The following is a 17,584-nucleotide window of genomic DNA, read 5'->3' as shown; positions in this document are numbered from 1 at the left end:
GTATTTCTCCTAACATATACATTGTGCTATGAGGGAAAAAAATCATCTTTCTTCACTGACTGTAAACAATTGTAAATATTGTGACAAACAAAAGAAAGAAAATATCCATCTGGCTCTGTCCTTTGGAGAAGTACATATGCAAAAGTAAAATGTCACTAGTGTTTATTGTATGTAAAGTGACTATAGTTAAGTCTGTAAATTAAATGTATTCTTAAATGTCTATTATTTACCTAGTAGACTACACGTTTGCTATATCTGTTAATAACTTGTTAGAATAGAGTCCTATATAAATGGAAATTTCAAAATCATGCAACCAGCAAAACATCTACATTGACTCCTCAAGAGATAATATGATTTATGTAACCATACATTTACATATTACAAAATGGTATATTTTGATTGCCTAAAGTAAAAATAACCTTCAGCAAATTTGTTTTGTCTTTCTCTCTTATCTTGTATTAAACAGAAGAAATGCATCTGGGACCAGATATAAGACAAAATGCCTTTTCTTGCTAAAGATGTATCTAAACATTTTGGAAAATGAAAATAAGTTCTTAGGAAATTAAGTTGCTGGACAATTTGAAAACAATGAGCTTTAAGAATTGCTAATTCATTATTATGCTTTTTCTCATTTTACGTCATTACAAAAAGAAAGCTTATCTGAAACACTCAATTGTAAAGAAACAAAGTTGGGGCTTAAAGTTTGGCTATACATGGGTTATAATCTATACATCTTGGACTGCAACCTATGCTCTCACAAGAGATATTTTAAATTTTGGCATTTGTGTTTTTTCACCCAAAATAAGCAGACAACAATGTCTATTTTAGAACAATTGTGTTAGGGCAAAATAAAATCAACATGTATAGCTTCTAATGAATATTACATACATAGATCTAAATTTAAGTTTGTATACATACACATGTACGCATGTGCACGAATCCATGTATAGTACAGAAATATAAATCCTGGGGCTGGTGTTGTGGTGTAGCGAGTAAAGCTGCTACCTATGTTGCTGGCATTCCCTATTGGCACTGTTTCCAATCCCAGCTTCTCCACTTCCGATCCAGCTCCCTGCTAATGCATCTGTGAAGGCAGTGGAGGATGGCTCAAGTGCCTGGGCCTCAGTACCCACATGGGAGACCTAGAAGAAGCTCCTGACTCCTAGCTTCTGTCTGGCTCAGTCCTGGCCATTGCAACCATTTGGGGAGTGAACCAGTAGATGGAAAATCTCTCTGTGCCTCTCCCTCTCTCTCTCTCTCTCTCTGTAAATGACTTTCAAATTAAGACAATCTTTTAATAAAAGAAATATAAAACCTAGGGTTTTTTTGAAAATGCTGATTCTAATTTGATAGGTCATCTCTTTCCATCTTTTTTTTCTTTTAAGAGATTGAAAGAGACAGGCAGAGAAGACTGTTATATGTTGGATCACTCTCCAAATGCCCACAATAGCCAGAGCCCAACTGGGACCAAAGCTGAGAGCCAGGAACTCAAATCAGGTCACTCACATGGAGTGCAGGACTCCAATTACTTGAGCCAACAATGCAGCCTCCAAGGCTCTGCATTAGTAGGAAACTGGAATCAGAAGTTGGAGTCATGGATTGAACTCAGACACTCCAATAAGAGATGCAATTCCAATTGGCATGTTAACCACCAGGCCAAATGCCTGCCCTAGATGGTGTATTTCCAAACAATTCTCAGATAACAGTGATTCAGGAAGCATATTTTGCCTAACAATGCTGTAAATGACTAATAACTGTTGATCATTCCCTTGTGACAAAGTTAATTGACACAAAGAGTAAAATTCATGTAAATAAAAGAGTGTTTCAGAGGAAATTTAAATATTGATAGGTAGAACTATGGCCTCCCCTAAAAATAGGCAAAAGATCAGAATCAAAGAGAAATCTGAAGATGCCCGATTGCTGGCCTTGGAGATGGGTGAAAGGGTCATGAGACAATGCAGGCAGCCTGCAGAAGATGGAAAAGTCAAGAGAACAGATTCTCCCCTGGAGCCTCCAGAAATGAATGCAGCTCTGCTGACGCCACCCATCTAGTCCTGTGAGACTCATCTCAGACTTCTGACCTCCAGGATGCTAGAATGATAGCCATGTCTTGCTTTAAGCCACTAAACCCGTAGTAATTTGTTACAGTGGAAACAGAAAATTTAGAAGTGATAGTACAAACTGACCATTGAAGAAGTGGTAGCAGAAGAAGATCTTATGTGCACAACATAAATAGAAATATCTTTATGGATATTCCCAGTTAAAACCAATTTTTGTTACTGTTACTATTATTACCTTGATATTTAAGACTAAGGTATAATTTTAGAATAATAATAATAATGGCTTCCTTGACTAAATCTTATTACATAGCAAATAGTAAGTTGGACACGGTATATCAATTATCTAGCTCTTACTATAATCATATGAAATTTTGAGGACCATCTTACCATCAAGAAAGCAGAAAATAGAGCTTTATAACTTTGTATGGGGCCAGCATTGTGGTGTAGCAGGTAAAGCCACCACCTGTAAGACCAACATCCCATATGTACACCAGTTCAAGTCCCAGCTGCTCCACTTCTGAACCAGCTCCCTTCTGGTGTACCTGGGAAGGCAACAGAAGATGGACCAAGTGCTTGGACCACTGTGCCCATGTGGGAGACCTGGAAGAAGCTCCTGGCTCTTGGCTTCAGATGGCCCAGCCCCAACTGTAAGCCATATGGTGGATTGAGCCAACAGAAGAAGGATCTCTCCCTCTTTCTGTCTCCGTAGCTTTGCCTTCCAAATAAATAAATAAATCTTAAAAAAAAAAAAAAAACTTTTAAAGGGCAGTGCAGAAACCCAAGTTGGCTAACACCACAATCTTGTCTGCTCTGTTCTCAGAATAATGACTGCTGACACTATTTGATAATGCAGAGTACACAATGTAAAAGTTGCACTAATTGAGGAATATTATAAAACCTATCTTGGAAAAAAGCCAAAAAGGTCCTTTAGCCCAGGTAGCAAATACATATAAAATATTTTTCAATATTTAAATAACTAAATTTTATATAGTCTTATCTTTTCTTTGCAAATGCTTACTTTCTGTCATTTCATTGTAAACTCAGAGCATTAGCCTGCTTCTTTCATGGTCTTTTACTTCAACTTAAAAATTCAAAGAATACTTGGAAATAACCTTGGTTACATAGTAATATAGCAATAAATCATCATATATTGACTGCTTGATACACAGACAGATGTCTTGCCCTAATGTTTGCTGAGATTTTCAGTAATAAAGTTAGAACTATTTTGGAGATGTAATCAGTAACCAACAATAACAAAGAGTCCCTTCAATTAATAACCTGAGACTGTCAAATAGAGGAATTATTACCTGTGGCAACGTGTTGTCCCATTCCAAATATGGCATAAATGACGGCAGGAAATAGAGACCCATATAAACCAAACACTGGGTGCACAGATGAGAGAATAGCAAAGGCCAACCCTGTGAAGAAGAACAGAATAATTAGACCCATCTTATAATTCCAAGATATAGTACATTACACAATAGGATAGATACTGGTTTATTTAAAGATTAAATGAAACACAACTTAATGAGTCAACTTGCTCAATAAAAGACAAGCAGTACTGTTCTAAATAGGAGAAAATTCACTTAACAATTGATATTTATATTTAAATTCCAAAATCTATCCTTTTAGGGTTACTTTTTCCCTTGATTGCAGAAATATCTACAAGACAACAGCAGTAACAATGGTTCACAGTGTCTTCCTAGTAAAAGGTAGGTTTCATTTCATAGCAAAATATCTCCAGGAAAACATATTTTAGAAGCATTCGCACATGTACCATTTTATTTGCACAATAGCATCTGTGAAATAGGCAGAAGTGGTAGCTTAACTATTGACAGGTGAGAAGCCTTACATGGAATGCAGACTAGAATTAGGGCAACAAGGACAAAGTCAAAGTTGGCTGGTTGGCCAGACCATTTGGGACTGTGTATCACAGTAGCAGGCCAGTGTACACACCTACAGAGTCCCAGACTGTGTATCAGGGACAGTTTCTTAGAGTGGAAAAGTAATTGACTTTGGTTATCTAAACAATAAGGAATAATTCCTAAATATTAATTCGTACTCCCCATACATACTACAGCCTACACAGTTTGTATATTATATACACATAGAAAATATTCCTAATCATGTCTAAATGACCACTAGCGGTTTAGATGTAAATAAAATATAAATCACAAGGGCCAGCACTGTGGTGCAGTGGGTTAAAGCCCTGGCCTGTAGCACCAGCATCCCTTTTGGGCACCAGTTCAAGTTCCAGCTGCTCCACTTCCTTTTCAACTCCCTGCTAATGCTCCTGGGAAAACAGCAGCCATTTTGGGGAGTGAATCAGCGGATAGAAGACCTCTCTCTCTCTTTGTCTCTGCCTCTCTCTGTAACTGTCTTTCAAATAAATAAAATAAATCTTTTAAAAAACGAATCCCTGTAAGTTCATTAAAATGATTTTATTTGTAGTTGGTCCTTGAGCTTAGAAAGCTACTTGCACTAGGTTCTGATAAATCCATTGAAGTCTATCAATTTAGTGCTAGATATTTGCTTCAGCATAAAGGACTTTACAAGTCACACAGAGACCTGAGGAAGGAGAGGACATTAGCATCTAGAGTGCCTGGAGGATTTGAAGCAGGGCAGTCTTGTACCAATAGCAAATCTTACCACTTTAGATTAATTTTAATTTTACTCTTAAAAATAGACTCTGTAGTCATACATCAAATATTTTTCAAGGAACACAAACATTTTAGTTGTAATTAAAATACATGAAAAGGTTACCAGTGGCCATCCTCTTCTTTGTTAAAAACTGTAGAGGGTGCTTGTTTAGATAATGTATTCCTAAGGTCTGGTGAAAATAAATGAAAAGGCAATTATGGAAGGATCAATGGCAAAGGCTGCTCTACAGTTTGTGCAGGTGTAATGAGGGGCAGCACTGGCCGGTGGGGAGCGTTGTGTAAAGTGGTGGGTCTGAAGGTCGGGTTCATGTTGGAAGATTGACTATTTCCTCATCCCTACCAGCCCTTTTTGGCATCTTGAGTAAGAACAACGTTGTGAAAAATATTACATTCTCTGTGTGCCAGTTTTCCTGCAAATATAGTTTTGTCAAACTTTGTTTAAAAATTTTGTCAAGTTGTTAGCAATGATGCATTTTAATGATCTATGACTTTTAAAATGTTTTCCACATGAGTGAAATAGATGTCTTTTCATTTGATTACTGTTTATAGTCCTTGCCTATACTCCTGCTGAGCTTTGGTCATTTTACTTATTTGTTTAACTCCTTATTTAGTGGTGCATTAACACTTTGACTATGATATAAATTGAAAATGTTGTCTCAAAAAGATAAAAAAGTTAGTTTAAAAACATTGTATTTATATCAGTTTTGTGGGATGCTAGAAAATAACCTTTTCTTCTCTATTTTTCATAAGGAGTTACCTGGTAAAAATTATCTACCAACAGATAAGAATGAAGAGCAAGAAACAACATGGCCCACGTTTTCCAAGAGTATCCAGATCTGCTAAAGAGGTAGAGGATGTGGGAAAGAGAATGCAGCAAATTTAACAAAAGCATCTGGGATGAGTCATGTGGACACAGAATTCTGGTAAGTTTCAATACTTACAGGATTGGAACTGACCACAAGAAAGCCCCACTTGGCTGCATTTGTACTCTACTTGCAATAGCAGATGTTCATTCAAAACTAGAAGCAGCCAGATCTTTGGATCTTGCCCTAGGAATGGCTACTTCCTGTTTCGCTGCCTGCTTTATTACAATAATATTCTTCTTTCACATATATTTTATCCCAACGAAAATTCATAACAAAATTAGCTCACAACTTGAATCTCTTTGAAACTTACATTCCTATCTATCCTCAGAGAACGGCAGTCATATCTACCTGCATTGGCTCTGGTAGGGCCTGCAGCAACCTGAGAGACTGGAAGGAATGGTGATAGTACACAGAGCTTCTCCTCCAGAGCCAGGAAAAGCTGACTTCTCAGTCCTGGGAAGCTCTCTCTGTACCTCAGCTGCTTGGCCTCTGTTCACAGAGACAGAATCTCCTATGCCTTCTATAACTTCTTTGTCCTACTTGAGAGATCCTAATGGCCGATGTGTATCAGTATTATATTGAGTGAACACAAACTCTATGTAAAACTAATTTGATAGGTTTCAAAGTGACCAAAGGAAAAGAAATCAAACTGAATAATCTAACTTCCCACCAGGCTCTACCTGTTAAAGGCTCCACCTCACTTCCTAGCATTGCCACCCTGAGGACCAAGCTTCTCACACACGATAACTTGAAGAACAAACCACATACAAACCATAACACTTCCTATCCCTTATGGCAGGTACTGTTGGCTTACAGGAATGAATGACCCATGAGTGGGAGAGGGATGATTATCCAAGGTCACATGGGTAAGAAATGCCACCACAATGAGATATCACACAAAAGACAAAAGATAGTGTTTTTTTTAAAGTTATTTATTATTATTTATTTATTTATTTGAAAGACAGAGTTACAGAGATGGGGAGAGAGAGAGAGAGGTCTTCCATTAATGGTTCACTCCCCAGATGGCCGCAAAGGCTGGAGCTGCGTCAATTCAAAGCCAGGAGCCAGGAGATTCTTCCAGGTCTCCCACGTGGGCACAGGGGCCCAAGGACTTGGGCCATCTTTTACTGCTTTCCCAGGCCATAGCAGAGAGCTGGATTGGAAGAGGAGCAGTGGGACTAGAACCAGTGTCCATATGGGATGCCAGTGCTTCAGGCCAGGGCTTTAACTTGCTGCGCAACAGCGCCAGCCCCAAACTGTGTATTTTCTTAAAAAATCTAGAAATAGAACTGCTGTATGATCCAGCAATCTTGGTATTGAGTGTATATACAAAGGATATGAAATTATCACTTCAAAAAGATATTTATACTCTCATGTTCATTGCAACATTATGATTTAGGTCCCAGAAAACCTGGATCTGCCCCTGGGATCCAGTGTAATTTGTACTAAAACTAATAAGAAAACAAATAAGTTCAGCTTTTCATGATTCCATGTCCCCTTTGGCATGACATCTTTTTGTCTCTTCTCTTTGGAAACAGGATTTTTCAAAGACCACATCATATTTCCTGGTCCTCACTCTACTCATATTCTTCCTTTCATGGGCTCCTGTTTGATTTCCATATCTGCTGTATAAGAAAGTGCTGTTTCTACGGCCACCAGTGACCTCTCTATTGTGAAGTTCAGTTAACATTTCTGTTGCTTATAAAAAGTGCCATGTCTGTAGAATTGGTACAGATTCTTGAACTTTCCTTCTATATCTCTCTATATCTGGTAATTATTCCATTCCTAAAATTTTGGTGTTGACCAGGCTTTCAACCAGCTGAGAATAGACTTTTAATAGTTCTCACCGCAATAAAAATGATAAGTGAGGTAATGAATATGTTGATTAGCTTCATTTAGCCATTTCATAATAGATATGTATATGAAACATGTTGTACACTACAAATATATACAATTTTGTCAACTATATAGCAATAGTAATAAATCAATGACCAAGACAACCATTTTAAGATGAAAAAAATCCTTCCAAAACGTAAATGCTAAGAAGCTGACAAATCCATGACCAATGGAAAAAATAAACATAATACTTTTACTAATTTTCTGATACACCTCTATAATATGTTTCCTCTGTCACAGTCTACATCATGGTCTGCATTGGGATCTTGGTCCTCAAAAACCTATGTTAATTTTTAATGGATCAATGTTAATGACTAGTAGATGATGGAGATATGTTACCTGAGAGGTAGGCAGAGTGGGGGATCCTTAGATCACTGGCTGTGTCTTTAGAAGGTAGTTCTTCTGAAAGGGTTGGTTACAAAACTGACTCAGGCCTAGCTGCTCTCTCTGCTTCCTGGTATACCATGTGGTCACTCTCATGCATTCTGTCATTCCCTGCCAGTGTCAGATGCCAGAGGAATGACAATTCCCAATCTTGGACTGTGAACCTCCCAAAATGCAAGCCAAAATTAATCTTCCTCTTAAGTGACTTTTCTCGGATTTTTTTATGCAGTGATGAAAATATTCTCCTACAATTTTAGACTGTATATTACTTAAATATTTCTAATGATCTACAACATATTCTATATAGAGAACAGAAATGTAATTTGTCTTTTTGAAAATCAAATATTTGCATCATTTAAAGTATTCTTGATCTCATCTATTTTATCTCAGCAGAGCCTCTGTCAGATTTCATGTGGTGCAATTTGACAACTCCTCTGCTTTCTGCAATATGAGGGCATCCCTGTTGACACCTGCTGAGAGATTGTTTTAATGCCCAGACTCATGCATTCCAACTCAGAGGATCACTCTAAGGGTGAAACTTTGGCCAGTAAGAAAGTGAGCTAGTGAATAGATGTTTGTTCTTTTCTTCCCATTGAAATATGGATGGAGGTGCAGTTGATAACTTCTTGAGGGTGTGGTCCCAATGACATTGCAATTGCCACTGTTAGGGGTAGTCAGCCCCATAATTGGAGTCTTCTCACCATTTCTCCCTTCTTGTCCCTCACTTCTTCCCTGTGGGCTTCTATACCCTCCTGATAAGTGCATATACCCTCTGCCACTAATTCTTGCAGAATTGGATTAAGATAGGATTGCCTATTTAAGTTTGTTTTAAAAAGTGGTATATCAGAACATTTTACATTTATAATTAGTTAATAATACCATGTGAAGTTTAAACTGTCACTTGGAAAAGTCTCTGCTAAGATGCTTGGTATTGGTAAGATTTCAGTACATTTCAAATTTCCTTATGCAGAAACTTTAATAATTGGAATACAGACATAAAGTAATCAGTGTCTTGACAATGTCCTTATTATATTGTTAGTTCCATGTTATACATTTTATTTTGTGGCAACATCCTCTTAGCCAGGTCTCAAAAACATCTTCATTCACTCCAAAGCCTCCAAATGTAAGCAATATGACCCAAGGGAAGTTGGGGAGAAGAAAATGTATTATTTAATCAATTTCTGTTAAAATCTCTTATGTTCAAAAATAGATGACCATGTAGAAAAACTGGCCTTGAAGGACTTAAATACAGGTATAGTGTGCTTTATACATGAATTACCAAGGGCAGTAGGAGAATAATTAACCCCTACTTGAGAGGGAAGTTCAGGAGAAAATGCCTTTGTGTGAGAGAGCTAGGTTTGAAGAAAGGCAAAAAGGTAGAGGCAGTTGTGAGAACACTGTGGATGTAGTGTTTATTCCCTGAGAAAAAGGGGCCCCTGAAGATGTATTTGTAGAGTCTAGCAATGGAGATATCTGAAAGTGCAAGCCAGGGAGGAGGACACTTGTCATCCCAGTATTGAGAAAGGATCAAATTTATTATGGTGGCTAAGGACAACAGGAACCAGAGGCACATGTGCCAGAATGAATCGAACATGGACAAAAATGCCATTTCTTTGTTTCTTCTTACCATGTTCACTTCAGACTTTGAGATGCCCTCATAAGGACGAAGAAGGGACTGTAGCAGTAGCAGCCCCTGATTTTCTGGATCTGAATGTGATATGGAAGGAAACCAAAAGTTTGTAGAATGTGAAAGGAAGTGAATGATAAGATATAGTGCATTTTAAAAATTCAGCGATTCATATCCTTGACTGAAAGCTTTAAATAGATTACTGGCAAAAGAATTGTTTCTGCTTCAGCAAAGTTTAAGCACAGCGGAAAGAACAGTCAAGTATGAGTCTTAATGAGAGTTCTAACATGACCTTCTAATCCCATGGACCCAGGGCATGGAAGGAGGGGATAACGATGGTCAACCAAAAGTAAGGAGTGATCATAGTTATAAGGAGGCCTGCTTTGAGAGAATTCTAGTAAGTACTATTCCTACTCCAAGAATCTCCTGGAATCTTCACTATAGTTACAGAATCCAGGATATATGGAATAAATGGGGCTCATAGCATGACATTAAGCATCAAGTACATCTTTGAAAAGTGAAAAAAAAGACATCAATGCAAGTTAATAGTAATAATAAAATAATTTTTTTCTCAAAATGGACTTTAAAACTCAATGGATTGATTGTTCAAGATCACTAATAAAATTTACAGAATTTTTTCCTTGTCGCTTCTACTTTTTAATATTTTTAATAAAAGGGATATCACTATTTTCATAACTATTCATAACTATTTTCAAAATTTTAGTTTGGGGGGTAGGGAGCATGGGGAGGAAGTTATCCCTTCACCTTATAGTGATAGAATTGTATAAGTGAACATCAGAGCACGCATGGGAGAGGATAATCATTTTCAGGTTATTAAGGTTTAAATTACTTCAGAAACGGATTATACACAGCCATCATGCTCTGAAAGAGTTAATTTATTACTTAAAATAATCCAGCTACTTCCAGAGAGGATTAGTTACCTCACTGACTTCAAGTGGATAAGTGTATAATAGGAAACATTAAGGACCACATGAAAACAAGGAAAAACCAAGCTGGGAAAGGCACTCATTGCTAATCTCTGCCTCTGACCAAGACTGAGGAGCGATTGTCTGCTCAGAGCAGGGGATACAGCTGCAGTCCAGGCTGGCACTCCCTTCTCACACAAAGCAGTCTTAGAGAAGGAGGCAGCTCAGACACCCAATATCATACAAAAGCAATAATGATGTCTGTCTCTCCACAGTGCTATTCTCCAGCAATTCTCCAAACAGTTTATGCACAATAAACCAAATGAGAATAGTCATGGACCCTGAGTATACAAATGATCATTAAAATGTTATTTTATCCAGTCATAGACATAGTACTGGCTCACTGGCTTAGAAATCTAAATAGAATGATGTAGTGAGCCTAAAATGCTACATAGGCTATTTGACATCTCTTTCTGTTCCTTTTTGGATTTTTTTTGGTTTTGTTTGTTTCTGCTTTTTGACTGGGTGTGTGGTGGGGAGAGGTGCAGGTGGGAGAAAGACTACAAGAAGTCTGAAAAGTCCATGGCAATGCATATTATGAAAAAAGTATACATGATTTATTTTTTTTTTTGACAGGCAGAGTGGACAGTGAGAGAGAGAGACAGAGAGAAAGGTCTTCCTTTGCCGTTGGTTCACCCTCCAATGGCTGCCGCGGCCGGTGCGCTGCAGCCTGCGCACCACGCTGATCCGAAGGCAGGAGCCAGGTGCTCCTCCTGGTTTCCCATGGGGTGCAGGGCCTAAGGACTTGGACCATCCTCCACTGCACTCCCTGGCCACAGCAGAGAGCTGGCCTGGAAGAGGGGCAACCGGGACAGAATCCGGCGCCCCGACCGGGACCAGAACCCGGGGTGCCAGCGCCGCAAGGCGGAGGATTAGCCTAGTGAGCCGCGGCACTGGCCAAAAGTATACATGATTTCAATTGTTTTGCAACAACATAAACTTATCCTTTAATTCCCTTGCCTTACAAGCTTTTTGAAGTATGTTTTGTATGTGCATATTAATGTTCAAAGTACCTGCAAAGGTTAAATGCTATCTATATAGCAATTGATGTCAATAATGATTAGAAGTAGCTTCTAAGTACTCCTCCTTGGTAAATTTGGAGGGGTTTTCCTACCATTTTATAAGATGCTTAGAATTTCCCTAACAATTGTTTTGAAAGATTTCTGACAAGGCTGATGTTCATCGTTTTGCCTTCTGCTTATCTCTATGTATCAATGGTGAAATCTACTGATAGGAAACATCTTCCCAGATTTAAGCACCTACTATGTGATAGACACCTGAGATGTGTCAATAACCCAGATAAAATACTTTGCCTCTGTCAAGTTCACATATTCATTTATATTCTATCTATCACAATAATAGTATTTATTGGACACTTCATTTGTACTAGATTCCACCCTGGGCAATTTGTGTTTTATTATTTCTCCTACAAAGCTTGTCTGTGTCCTCAATATTATTAGTCTTATTTTGTAAATTGGAAGACTAAATATTAGAGAGGTAAAAGAATTTGCCTGAGTGATACAGCTGGAGTCCCAACCTGAGGGGTTTCCGCAAGTTACTCTACACATGAACAAGGCACACACTATGTACTTAAATCCCTATTAAATTCATGGGAGATAAAAATAGACTTAAGATACAAACTGTAAGTTTCTCAACTGAAGCAAACTTTACCCAACAGTAAGCAATTACATTCATACACGTAGTATCTAAGATGAGTGGTATTGCCAAATTTCAAAGGTAGAGAAATGACAGGAAATATAATCACAGAAAGTTTACTTAGAAGGTAAGACTGTGTCCTGGTTGAAGTATGTACATAACTTTCACAAATTAAGGGCATTTCTAAGCTGCTCACCTTCCAGATAATTCATGAAGCATTTTGTTCAGGTATATCTGATCTTGTCATTAGTATGTTTTCTATTGCTCTCTTTTTGTTAAATTTCATTCTTTTGGTATCTAATCATCACTGTTTTCCTTCCTGAGAGCTCAGTGTTTCTTACATATGTTTCGAGATTACTACATTTGACCTTGTCAACCATACCTTTCCTTAAACAAATTTAGCCCTTGGCTCCCAAAATACCACGGACCAAATTTTCTCATTCTTGTCTACTAGATTCTCACCTTTATATTACCCTAAATTTCACTGTTCATCAAGTTTGCCCCAACATTATTCCGCTTTTTGTTCTACACATTCTCCATGATAAACGCAGTCAGACCCATAACCATAACTACAATACAAGTAATATATTTTAATGTTATCTTTCCTTAGCTCTAGCTCCAAATAGACAATAAAACATACCACAAACACTCATATCCAAATGCAAAATAGAAATTGTCTATGTTTTTCCCTCTTCTATCAACCCCTACATAGCAACATGCACTAAAAATGAAGCTGAAACAAATAGTTGTGTTCTTTTCTCATTTATGCCATATCTCAGAGAATCACCACCCTTCCAGTTACCCAATTAAGAAAATTGTAAGTCATCCAAATATTCTCTCTTTTCCACCATCATCTCATATAGGACACGGAACAAATCTTGTCTATTCCCCATAATATGGATGGACTCTGTCTCTCAATTCTTTGTGTCCTTGTCTATCCAAATCAGAAGGCTTTCTTTCCTGAATATAATTTCTCCTCCTAGTGTCCTAATGAGTCTATTGCCTCTTTTTTTTTTTTTTTTTTTTTTTTTTTTTTTTTTTTTTGACAGGCAGAGTGGACAGAGAGAGAGAGACAGAGAGAGAAAGGTCTTCCTTTGCCGTTGGTTCACCCTCCAATGGCCGCCGCTGCAGCCGGCGCACCGCGCTGATCCTGGCAGGAGCCAGGAGCCAGGTGCTTTTCCTGGTCTCCCATGGGGTGCAGGGCCCAAGCACCTGGGCCATCCTCCACTGCACTCCCTGGCCATAGCAGAGAGCTGGCCTGGAAGAGGGGCAACCGGGACAGAATCCGGCGCCCCGACCGGGCCTAGAACCCGGTGTGCCGGCGCCGCAAGGTGGTCTATTGCCTCTTTCAAGCATGCAATGTAAGCTGCTTCCAGGGTCTCTGGAGCACAAACCCTATCATACCACTTCCTGCTGCTTCATGAAATCCACCAATGGCTCTCCATCCCTGCTGACAATCAGCCCAACAATTTCTCCACACTATTCATGTCTTTTATGGCTTGGAGTTTGCTAACTTCTCCAGTTTCAATTCCCAGAAAATTGTATTACAAGAAAGTATATAACAAGTTGTATCCCTTTTTAAAGGAAGATTTTATTTATTTATTTATTTGAGAGGTAGAGGTACAGACAGTGAGAGGGAGAGACAGAGAGAAAGGTCCTCCATCTGCTGGTTCACTCCCCAATGGCTTCAAGGTACAGACAGTGAGAGGGAGTGACAGAGAGAAAGGTCCTCCATCTGCTGGTTCACTCCCCAATGGCTTCAACGGCCAGAGCTAGGTTGATCTGAAGCCCAGAGCCAGGAACCAGGAGCTTCCTCCAGGTCTCTCACACAGGTACAGGGGCCCAAGTGCCTGGGCCATCTTCTATACTTTCCTAGGCCATTGCAGAGAGCTGGATTGGAAGAGGAGCAGCCAGGACTATAACCGCAGGCAGAGGATTAACCTATTGAGCCACAACACCAGCCCCAGAAAGTTGTGTTCTTTCATTTCTTCTTCTCATTGCGTGTCTGCAGTGCTCTTCATCTGTGGTCTAGTTAATTCTTATTCAACGTTTAATATCAGGTTATATTTTTATCTTGAGGCTTTTGCTGACTACCAAGTTCATCTCTACTCTAGGTAAACTTGTATTTTTAACAGTTACTCTACCCTACATATTCATCATTTGTACTATTTACCAAAATTTTTGTATTTAGCTGCATTTGTGTACGTAAGTCCAATTGGATTGTAAAAGTCTGTTACTAAGGGACATAGTAATAAATATTTCCATTTATTAGTGAAATATTATATGTCAAAAAATATTAGAGTCTCTTCCACAGAGCTCAGATGAACTTAGAAAAAACCCTAGGGATAATGCATTTACCTTGAGTACCAGAGAACACAAGGGAAACAAAGAATCAAAGACAAAAGGAAGCACCTGATTATCAGGTAGATGAAGGAATAAAGCAAGACCAAGAGGCCAAAAAGACTGAGCAGGTCAAGAAATGAGTTCAAGAAACAGCTCATTACAGAGACCAGTAACTATACAAGGGTATGAGAGTCCAGTTTTTAGTAGGTAGTAAGCAGATAAGTCAGAACCATGGCTAGCGGATGAGAAGCTCCTGGTAGATCCTGACACTCCACTTGAAAACTTCTAACCTAGGAAAGGTAAACAGGGATTTCCTCTGCATGTTTCAGTGTTTTCTTCTTTCTGTGAGGACCAAGTTTCCACAACATTCCTACAGATCACCCTATAAGCCTGAATCAGCAGAGAACAATTTTTCTCCACATTTATTTAGTTCTTCATCCCAGCTTTCAAGTCAGATGAAGAAAGTATATAACACACACTCTCAAGTTGTCTAAGCTTAGTAAACGACAATCAAAATAGGAATATTTATTCACTCAACAAACATTAATAGAATCATCTACTATGTTCTCAGTACTGTTCTAAACACCTAGGATAAACAAAGAAGCTGGATTTGTTGTGTAGCAAGTAAAGCCCCCGCTTACAATGCTGGCTTCCCACATGGGCACTGGTTTAAGTCCCAGTTGCTCCACTTCCCATCCAGCTCCTGCTAATGTGCCTGGGAAAGCAGCAGATGGTCCAAGTGGTGGGGCCCCTGTCATCCACATGGGAAAACTGAAAGAAGCTCCTGGCTCCTGGCTTTGGACGGGCCCACCCCCAGCCACTGAGGACATCTAGGGAGTGAACCAGTGAATGGAAGATCCTTCTCTGTGTATCTCCCTCTCTCTATGTAAAACTCTGCCCTTCAAATCAATGAATCAATCAATCCATAATAAATCTTTCAAAAAAGAAAAAGAAAAAAAAATTTAAAACTAGGTTAATATTCTTGTTTCCATGGAGCATATACTCTAGTGTGAGACGTCCTGCAATAAGCAATAGACATAAAACATATGTGAATTATTTAGTGCTATGAAAAAGAAAAAAATAAGCGGTGGAAATTAAGGTGCAGCAGGTTAAGCTGCTGTCTCACATCCTATATAAATGTGAAAGTTTGAGTACTGGCTCCTCTGTTTCTGATCTAGCCTCCTGCTAATCCATCCTGGGAGCCAGCAGGTGATGGTTAAAGTGCTTGGGTCACTGCCACCCATGTGGGAGTCTGGGCTTTGGCCTTGTTTTTGCAGGCATTTGGGGGGATAAATAAACAGAAAATCAATCTCTCCCCCTATTTCTCTATCTATCTATCTATCTATCTATCTATCTATCTATCTCTATCTCTCCCTCTCTCCTTCTTTCTCCCCTCTCCCTCACTCAGTCTTTTAATTAAATGAAAATAAATAAATAAACCTTAAAAATAAAAGAGAAGAGCATCATAAGATACTTGAGGAGGCTTGGGAGAGCAAGGAAGAGAAAAAATTTTCAATAGGATGATTGGAATAGTTTTCATTTAGAAAATAATACTCGGGCAAAGTCTTAAAAGTGAGAGGTATATGTACATGTACATAAAAGCTAGTGGTAGAAAGCATAAGGAATCATATTATTCAAGGTAAAACTGGAAAATGGTCTTCATGTTTATGGCAGACATAAGTGGTGAAGGTTGAGATAGAGAAAAGCCATCACAGATTTTCTTCTTGATGGTACTTGCAGAGAGAAACCTTATATAATCATGAATTCTAGTACCTTAGAAACCTCTTGGATAACCCGTAATGCCAAGCAGCATTTTGGCTTTCATGTTCTATTCTTTGGGCCTAGCTTCTGTTTTTACATGTTTCTATGGTGGTCGTTGTAGTAAAGGCATTTTAAGGATAAAATGTTTTGAACTGGCAGGTTGGTGGGACTATTGTGAGTCTAAAGTCTGGGGCTAAATCTGTGCTGATACTATGGCCCCCTTTCCTTGTATGAAAATTTGACTAAAAGGAATGCCTCAACTAAATGGTTCTGAGATTTCTGCAAAGTGTTACTGGAGAAAAATTATAATTATTTTACAAAGACTTCTTGAAAGCATATAATTTTCAGAGAAAGACATAGAAGCATAAAGCTCAGAAGAAAGAGAATTTTCCCATGATAAGTGGATTATCATATCTTGTTACTGGGTCTTGCAGCACCCATTCCCTCTAGAATTAACTACCTATCCTCTGAACTTGTGCTAGAGGTAGTAAAATTAGGAAATCAGACCAACATGGATTTGAATCAGTTTTATCACTTTTAGTTTCATCGCTTTTTAGCCATGAGATTGTTTTAAGATTTATTTATTTATTTGAAAGAAAGAGTTACAAAGAGGCAGAGAAAGAGAGAATGAGAGAAAGAGAGAGAGAGAATCTTCCATCATCTGGTTCACTTCCCAAATGGAGGCAATGGCCAGAGTTGGACTGATCCAAAGCCAGGAGCCAGGAACTTCTTCTGGGTCTCCCATGTGGGTGCAGGGGCCCAAGGACTTGGGCCATCTTTGACTGCTTTCCCAGGCCATAGCAGAGAGCTGGATTGGAAATGAGCAGCCGGAACTTGAACCAACACCCATATGGGATTCCAGCACTGCACTGCAGGCAGCAGATTTACCCACTACGCCACAGTGCCAGACCCTCGCCCTGAGATTTTACACCAGTTATTTAGCATCTTGAGGCCATCCACTGGGGCTTGGGGTCTGTGGGTCCCTCGGACATAGGTAGAATGTGCTTCACAAGCAAGCTGCCAGCTGTGGCTGGAAAGCCTGTCTCCAGACTGACTGGCATCTCCCCCACCAATAGCTTCTTGTGCTGCAGGTATGACCTTGCGGTTTTAAATCACACCTTCAGAGTGGATGCAGTCTTTCACCCAGAGCTAAAAGGGGAAGGGGCTAAGCCCCCAGGGGAAAGCCAGACTGGCTCCAGAAGATCCAGGCTATCTTGTATGACCTTGGCAATTTTAAATCACACCTTCAATTAGTTGCAGTCTTCCACCCAGAGCTAGCAGAGGAGGGGGCTGAACCTCTAAGGAGACTGGCCATCTCCAAGTGACCCCTGCTATCACCATGAGC

At 39.1% G+C, this 17,584-nt stretch overlaps 1 protein-coding gene across 1 annotated transcript in view; it reads right to left on the bottom strand.

Annotated features, from left to right (window-relative positions):
- Nucleotides 1-17,584, bottom strand: part of SLC26A7 (solute carrier family 26 member 7) — a gene marked incomplete in the record, with an annotated part of 135,722 nt that overhangs the window by 102,929 nt on the left and 15,209 nt on the right. Inside the window, 1 exon segment of the mRNA NM_001195763.1 lies at nt 3,368-3,478. Within this exon segment, the coding sequence (NP_001182692.1) occupies nt 3,368-3,478 (111 nt within the window).

This window comes from Oryctolagus cuniculus, chromosome 6 (genome assembly GCF_964237555.1).
Source record: "Oryctolagus cuniculus chromosome 6, mOryCun1.1, whole genome shotgun sequence".
NCBI classification, from domain to species: Eukaryota; Metazoa; Chordata; class Mammalia; order Lagomorpha; family Leporidae; genus Oryctolagus; species Oryctolagus cuniculus.
The sequence above is the reverse complement of the archived record's forward strand: the minus strand, read 5'-3'. Positions and strand labels throughout refer to the sequence as shown.